At 45.2% G+C, this 8137-nt stretch overlaps 1 protein-coding gene across 1 annotated transcript; it reads left to right on the forward strand.

Moving 5' to 3' along the window:
• Positions 1-6971: 6971 nt before the first annotated feature.
• On the forward strand, positions 6972-7916 carry LOC123796450 (olfactory receptor 2G3-like). The gene has a single exon (XM_045803930.2). The coding sequence runs from the start codon at positions 6972-6974 to the stop codon at positions 7914-7916; it is 945 nt and encodes a 314-aa protein (XP_045659886.2).
• The last annotated feature ends 221 nt before the right edge of the window (positions 7917-8137 follow it).

Consider the following 8137-nt stretch of genomic DNA (forward strand, 5'->3'; position numbering starts at 1 on the left):
GTTTACTGAGCATTGAAAACTGCAAAACTCCAGCACTAGGGAAATACAGCATATAGAATTCATGGTTTTTTTCCACATGGTTTTTTAGTCTTTAATTTTAATTTTACACTCAGGATAGAGTGTATTGCTCTGTTCTGTCCACGTGTTTATATCCCTTCTTTTATTTTTGTCTTTTAGTTTTAATTTTTACATTTACATTCTATCCTTTCACTGTATTTAATTTTATTTTTGTACAGATAGAAGTCTTTTGTTCTTTACAATTTTGGGATATAGTTTTCTAAGAAATGGACCAAAATACACACAGGATACAGTACATTGCTCTATTCTATTCACTTCTCTGATATATTTGCTCTCTCTCTCGCTCTCTCTCTTTTTCGATTTCAGAGCTCTTCTAATTTGTTTAGTGTATACTTTCTTGGAGTTGTTGCCATTTTAGTATTTGGTTCTCTTGTTTATCTATTCTTCTCTGGAGAGAATGACAAGATGGAAAAATGCCTCAAAAAAGGGAACAAGAGGAAGTACTGAGTGCCAGGGACCTAATCAGTATGGACATAAATAAGATGTTGGAACTAGAGTTCACAATAATGACTACAAAGATACTAGCTGGGCTTGAAAAAAGCCTAGAAGATACTAGAGAATCCCTTTCTGGAGAAATAAAAGAACTAAAATCTAATCAAGTCAAAATAGAAAAGGCTATTAATGAGACGCAAAAAAAATGGAGTCTCTTACAGGTGGGATAAATAAGGCAGAAGAGAGAATTAGTGATATAGAAGACAAAATGATGGAGAATAAGGAAGCTCAGAAAAAGACAGAAACAATTACTGGATCATGAAAGGAGAATTCAAGAGAAAAGTTATATCATAAAGTGAAACAATATTAAAATAATTGAGATCCCAAAAGAGGAGGAAAGAGAGAGGGGCAGAAGGTATACTGGAGCAAATGATAGAGGAGAACTTCCCTAATCTGGGGAAGGAAACAGGCATCAAGGTCCAAGAAGCACAGAGAACGCCCCCTGAAAATCAATAAAAATAGGTCAACACCATCACATATAATAAGGAAACTTGTAAATCTCAGAGACAGAGAAAACCCTGAAAGCAGCTTGGGCAAAGGGGTCTTAACCTACAAGGGTAGAAACATGAGACTGGCAGCAACCATATCGACAGAGACCTGGCAGGCCCGAAAGGACTGGCATGATATATTCAGGGTGCTAAATGAGAAAAATGTGCAGTATGCACTAACAATGAGACAGGAGAAAAAAAAATTAAGGAGTCAATGCTATTTAAAATTGCACCCAAAAACCATAAGATACCTAGGAATAAACCTAACCTAATAAAAGGCAAAGGATCTTTTCTCAGAAAAGTATAGAACACTTATGAAAGAAATTGAAGAAGACACAAAGAAATGGAAAAAAGTCTCATGCTCATAGATTGGAATAGCAAACATTGTTAAAATGACTATGCTAACTAGAGCAATCTGCACATTCAATGATATCCTTATCAAAATAACACCAACTTTTTAAACTGAGCTGGAACAAATAATCCTAAAATTTGTATGTAACATGAATAGACCCTGAATAGCCAGAGGAATTTTGAAAAAGAAAACAAAACTGATGGCATCACAATTCCAGACTTGAAGCTATGTTGTAAAGCTGTGATCATCAAGACAGCATGGTACTGGAACAAAAACAGGCACATAGATCAATGGAACAAAAGAAAGAACCCAGAAATGGACCCTCAACTCTATGGTCAACTAATGTTTGACAAAGCAGGATAAAATATCCAATGGAAAAAAGACAGTCTCTTCAACAAATGGTGCTGGGAGAATTGGACAGTCACATGCAGAAGAATGAAACTGGAACATTTCCTTATACCATGCACAAAAAATTGACTCAAAATGGATGAAAGATGTAAACGTGAGACAGGAATCCATCAAAATCCTAGAGAAGAACACAGGGAGCAACCTCTGTGACCTCGGCTACAGCAACTTCTTGCTAGACTTGTCCTCAAAGGCAAGGGAAACAAAGGTAAAAATGTACTATTGGGACTTCATCAAGAGAAAAAGATTTTGCATAGCAACAGAAAGAGTTGACAAAACCAAAAGACAACCTATAGAATGAGAGAAGATATTTGCAAATGACATATCAGATAAAGCTCCAAGATCTACAAAGAACTTCTCAAACTCAACACCTAAAAAAAACAAATAATCCTGTCAAGAAATGGGCGGAACATGAACAGACATTTCTCCAAAGAAGACATACAAATGGCCAACAGACACATGAAAAAATGCTCCACATCACTTGGCATCAGGGAAATACAAATTGAAGCCACAATGAGATATCACCTCATACCAGTCAGAATGGCTAAAATTAATAAGTAAGGAAATGACAGATGCTGGCAAGGATGCAAAGAAAGGGAACCCTCTTACGCTGTTGGTGGGAATGCAAGCTGATGCAGCCATTCTGGAAAACAGTACAGAGGTTCCTTGAAAAGTTAAAAATAGAGCTACCCTACAATGCAGCAATTGCACTACTAGGGATTTACCCCAAAGATACAGATGTAATGATCTGAAGGGGCACCTGCACCCCAATGTTCATAGCAGCAATGTCCACAGTAGCCAAACTGCGGACAGAGCCCAGGTGTGCATCAACAGATGAATGGCTAAAGAAGATGTGGTCTATTCGCAAAGATGTGGATGGAACCAGAGGGTATTATGCTGAGTGAGATAAGTAACCAGACAAAGACAATTAACATATGACCTCACTGTTAAGTGGAAATTAAGAAAGAAAACTGAGGATCATAGGGGAAGAGAGGAAAAAATGAAACAAGACAAAATCAGAGAGGGAGTAAAACCATGAGAGACTATCAGTCATAGGAAGCAAGTTGATGGATGCTGTAGGGGTGGGGAGATGGGGTTACTGGGCGATGGGCATTAAGGAGGGCACGTGATGCAATGAGCACTGGCTGTCACTTAAGTCTGATGAATCATTGACCTCTACCTCTGAATTCTATAATACAGTTTATGTTAACTAATTGAATTACATTCAAAAAACGGAAAAAAATAAATGATTTCAATAAAAATATTTAAATAAAATAAGGTAAAAATTAAGGTAAAACTCACCTACATATCCATTTAGTTAAAAACAAGGCATTGGCATTTGGTAAAATCATGAAAAGGCAAAAATATGTGTTTGTCACCCATTTTACATTGCTCTGCACAATAAAAGCAGTCCGGATTGTAACACATTCCACCATATCTCTTCACTTACCTTTTTTTTTTAATGTCACCATTATTTTCTTTTACTTGCCACCCAAATTTTCTTTTAAGTCAGTGTGTCATCAAACCATTCACTTTTTAGGTAGAATGAAAGCTACTTTGTCATTTTGTTCAGATATGTTTATATTTTAACAAGCAAAATTTTGTCTGAAATGGGGTGAATAACGTTCTAAAATTTTATTTTTCTGATCTTATTGAGGAATAATTGACAAATATAATTGTCTACCCTGATAGATCCCAATTGAGGATGATTCCACTTAGAGGTTTTCAACACTACGATTGTGCAAAAGGGATACACACCGGGTAGAAAGTGCACTTGGAAGTTTGCACCCGGACCTGCTCCCGGGCTGGCGAGCTGCCCTACGGTCCTCCCTCGCGGTGCTGAGCAGGGGCAGCTCCGAGCGCCGTGACCCTGGGGGTCCAGCACTGACACGCTGACCACCGTCTGCACCCACGCGGCGGGCGCCCTGTCCGGCAGCCTCGGTAGAGCAGGTGACGCGCTCCGGAGACGCTCAGCACTTTCCCGGAAAACAGGCGTGTGCGGCCCGCTGTGCGGACTGCGCCCTGCGAGCGGCCGGAGCTGTGGGTCCGCGAGGTTGGCTGTGCTCCATTTACGGTGTTTTCAACTTAGGATGCGCATGTCAGGCCCTAGCCCTCTGCCTGCCACACCCCTGCTCATGCTCTCTCTCTGACAAATAGGTAAATAAATCTGTAAAAAAGAAGTTATTCCCATCGACTTGAGAAAAGAACATAATTTACAGAGTTTTATTTCTTCTGGCCAAATCTTTAAGATTTATTTATTTTTAAAGATTTTATTAATTTATTTGACAGAGAGAGAGACCGCCAGCGAGAGAGGGAACACAAGCAGGGGGAGTGGGAGAGGAAGAAGCAGACTCCCAGCCGAGCAGGGAGCCCGATGCGGGGCTCGATTCCAGGACCCTGGAATCAGGCCCTGGGCCGAAGGCAGACGCTTAAGGACTGAGCCACCCAGGCGCCCCCAGATTTATCTTCAATAGCAATTATGTCCACGTAACCGTGACATGGACAGAATCGACGCATCCTAAAATGCAAGTGTAAATGCAATTCTGTCCTCAGGAACGATGCCGCTGCGAGCAAGGAAGCAGAAGCAGGTTCCACCTCCATTGCTTTATTCGTGGTTTCAAAGACGGCTCACACCACCTATTTGCGGTGCCTGAATGCCAAGAAAACAAGAGACAGATTCCACTCAATTTTAAGGGTTCCAATGATCCTCTTCATCTGACCCTCGGGCCTCCAGGCTGGTTGGGGCATCGGCGTTCAGCCCCTGTGTCGGCCGTGTGGCCCCCCTGGCTGGGCAATGTCCACCACAGAGCGGGTCCCCCACCCTGAGACTGCACTGGGGACAAACTTGCCCCCTTCCTCCAGGCCCGTGGTGGGAGAGGCAGCCCTGCCGATCTCCGAATTGTCTTTAGGGTCACTCTCCACCACTTTTCCTGGAGGAAAAACATGCTCATAGCCAAATAGCCCCTTTTCCCGTCCTGTAGGATCCCAGGAGTCTGACGACCCTGGTGTCAGCAAGGACACGCCAACCCATGCTGTAGACAGCGGGTGAGCGGCTTTCCTGGCCTCGCACAGTCCATGATGAGTAGAGCCGAAGTCTGTTCCGACCGCCCCTCCATGTGCCATCCTGTCGCTTTGGACAGAGCAGCCATTAGGGTCACAGAGACACCTGCTATGGGACCTGTAGGGCCACGTGTGTGCGTAGTTCCCGTGTGTGTTCAGAAGGTGGCGTACAATCGATTGCCTTCCAGGGACACAGAAGCACAAGCCCCTGAGGCTCTTCCGTCTCCGGGGACCCGCCTCCCCTCTGATATAGACCGGCAGCTGCCTGGGAAGGAGCTGGGAGACGCGCGCTGGGGGCGCAAGCAGCCTCCATCCACCTGCGGCCCAGGCTGAGCGGGCCGACTGCGCACGCGCGGCTTCTCCGTCTATGTCCTGCCCTGGACCTGCTACAGCTGGAGGTCCTTCTAGACGGTGGGGACTTTCCTTCTCGCGTGGGGAAAAATAAAGGAAATGTATTTTAAAAGTCGGGGGAATCAGAGCTGGTTTCCTTCGGCAGCGAGCCGAATCCGGGGTGCAGGTGGCCCCGCATTTACTCTCTCGGTAGCCATGGAAACGTGACTGCCGCCTTCCCTTTGCAGATGCGACCCCGCTCATGGGCATCTTGCTCACGGACCTGCGAAAGCAAGGTTTGCTTCAGTGTGGGGTCTCCTTGGGAACAGCGGGCGTTCTGGGAACAGAGACGCCCAGGAAGCCAGCGCGGTGATGGAAGACCAGCGCCCGCTGTCTCCGTCCTAGAGGTGCGGGGCCCGACGTCCCCTCCCTACTGCTGGGGCGAGGAAGCCCCGCAGCCAAAGCCAGGGTCACTCTGGGGGCAGCGGGGCAGTCGGGGTTTCAGCTTAGCACCGAAGCACTTGGCCAGGGAGACACACGCTAAACGCTGCGACTACCGGGGTCAGTTTCCTCCTGTTGCTACAATCCTGGAAGAAGGGCTGATGATGGTTACATTTCAGCAAAAGTTCCAAATGCAACTGACTGTTGCCATGGCAGCCGGAGGAAATAAACAACTTGTCCCCTTTACACTGGATTCGGGAACCGCTGCCAGAGGGCCGAGGGCTCTGACAAATAGGCTTTTATTTTCTAGTCAAGGTATTTCAGAGAAAATCGGAAATTTTCATTGGAGATTTTCATTTCTCTTATTTGCTTTTTATTTGTAGAAAGTTGTTGGGATTTGACCCCACAGGTGATCCATCTACCACATTTTGGAAACCCCAGAACGGACCGTTCAGAGGGACAAATGCTTATAACTACATCTCCTAATCTTCACAGGCTGATAGTTTAAAGGACACTGATGAATTTTACACAATTTAGTTTATGAAATGTCACTGGATTACATAGATGGCCGAAGTCATGTCCTCTTGTAAGGAAAGCATAGTAAAGCACATGGACCATAGGTGTCTCTGCGGAGAGAGCTCGCTTGTTGGGGACCATGAGTTAGAATTTTCTAGAAAGCAATATTCATAAAAACAGTCGACCTGTGACTCAAATAGGGAAAGACAGTTTTCCTTAATGCTATTATCAGGTCGGTCATAATTTGCTTCATAGGAAAGGATGGAATATTAACCTAATCATGTCTAGCTGTTCCTGTATGAAAATTCTAGGTAATCTCTGTGTCTCCAATTCTGTACACCTTCTCTCTCACATCCTTGCTCCCTGGGTGTGTCGTTCGATGTATCTGTTACATCCATTGTCGGTCATTGTCTGTATATATACAACAAGCATCTTTCCAATTTCTTTGCTTCTCACAGTACGTGCATTGATGGCCTGTGTATTTCATCTTCAGGTAATTTGATATACAGTTCAAATCTGTTTTGGTACTGGATGGTACTGTGTACCCTATGTTTCCATATTTCCTTTCAACGCCTTTAATGTTTTCATGGCTATGGGTTTTGTGTTTCTGTCTACCTAACAAGTCAACTTATTTTATTTTGTATTTTGCATAATTTTATCCTTGTCTGTCGTTACTCTCTATATAAGTCCAGTGTCCAAATGCCCATTTTGCTCAGTTTGTTACTTTTCCATTGGTTATGCGATCTGATTTTCCTCCTGTAGGGATAGAACAGGAATGTCAAAGAAAGGTGACTCGCAGTTAAGAAGGAATGAAAGGGACAAATTTTAGCCATCCCGCAGGTTTTATCTTGCTGGGCTTTTCTGACCAGCCCCAGCTGGAGACGGTCCTCCTCCTGGTTGTGTCTGTCATGTATGTTCTGACACTGGTGGGGAACACAGCGATCATACTGGTCTCCTACTTGAACCCCAAGCTCCACACGCCCATGTACTTCTTCCTCTCCAATCTCTCCTTCCTGGACCTCTGCTTCACCACCAGCATCGTCCCACAGATGCTGTGGAATCTCCAGGGCCCCGCGAAGAGCATCAGCTATGCCGGGTGTGTGACCCAGCTCTACGTTGCGTTGGGGCTGGGCTCCACGGAGTGCGTCCTCCTGACTGTGATGGCCTACGACCGCTTCAATGCCATCTGCCGACCCCTGCACTATGGCGTGATCATGCACCCAAAGCTTCTCCGGCACCTTGCAGCCGTGGCCTGGGTCAGTGGTTTTGTGGGGTCCATGGTTCAGACCATCCTCGTTTTCCGGTTGCCTCTCTGCAGCCACCACAGAGTGGACGACTTTATGTGCGAGGTCCCCGCCCTGATTAAAATCGCCTGTGTGAACACAGCCTTCCTGGAGCATGAGCTCTCCGTAGCCAGTGTCCTCTACGTGGTTATCCCCCTGGGGCTCATTCTGGTCTCCTACGGCTGCATCGCGGGGGGTGTGCTGAGGATGAGGTCCGCGGAAGGCAGGAGGAGAGCATTTGCGACCTGTGGGTCCCACCTCCTTGTGGTGGTTTTGTTCTTCGGGACTCTAATTTCTGTCTACATCCAACCCAGGAGCAGCTACCCAGAGAACCACAGTAAATTCCTCACCCTCTTCTATACTGTAGTGACACCCTCGCTTAGCCCTCTGATTTACACCCTGAGAAACAAAGAGGTTAAGTGGGCTCTGAGGAGATTGCTGCTGCCAGACCCCCGTCAGGGGGAAATGTGAAACATACTCATGCAATCCCCCAGGGACCAGGGACTTTTATCATCTAATTATTGCTTCTCATCGAATTTATAAGGATCACAGCTTAATCTCCTAAATAAAATAGGTGTGAATTTTCCTTTCAATGGCATCCTGAAATTACTCTTCTGAGCCCTTCTTATCCTCCTTGTGAAAACCGTCATGCCCCTCTTTCTGGCTATTTTGTAAAGATTCTATGAATCAAT

This window comes from Ursus americanus, chromosome 32, assembly GCF_024610735.1.
Source record: "Ursus americanus isolate L20-20 chromosome 32, mUrsAme1.1.p, whole genome shotgun sequence".
NCBI lineage: Eukaryota > Metazoa > Chordata > Mammalia > Carnivora > Ursidae > Ursus > Ursus americanus.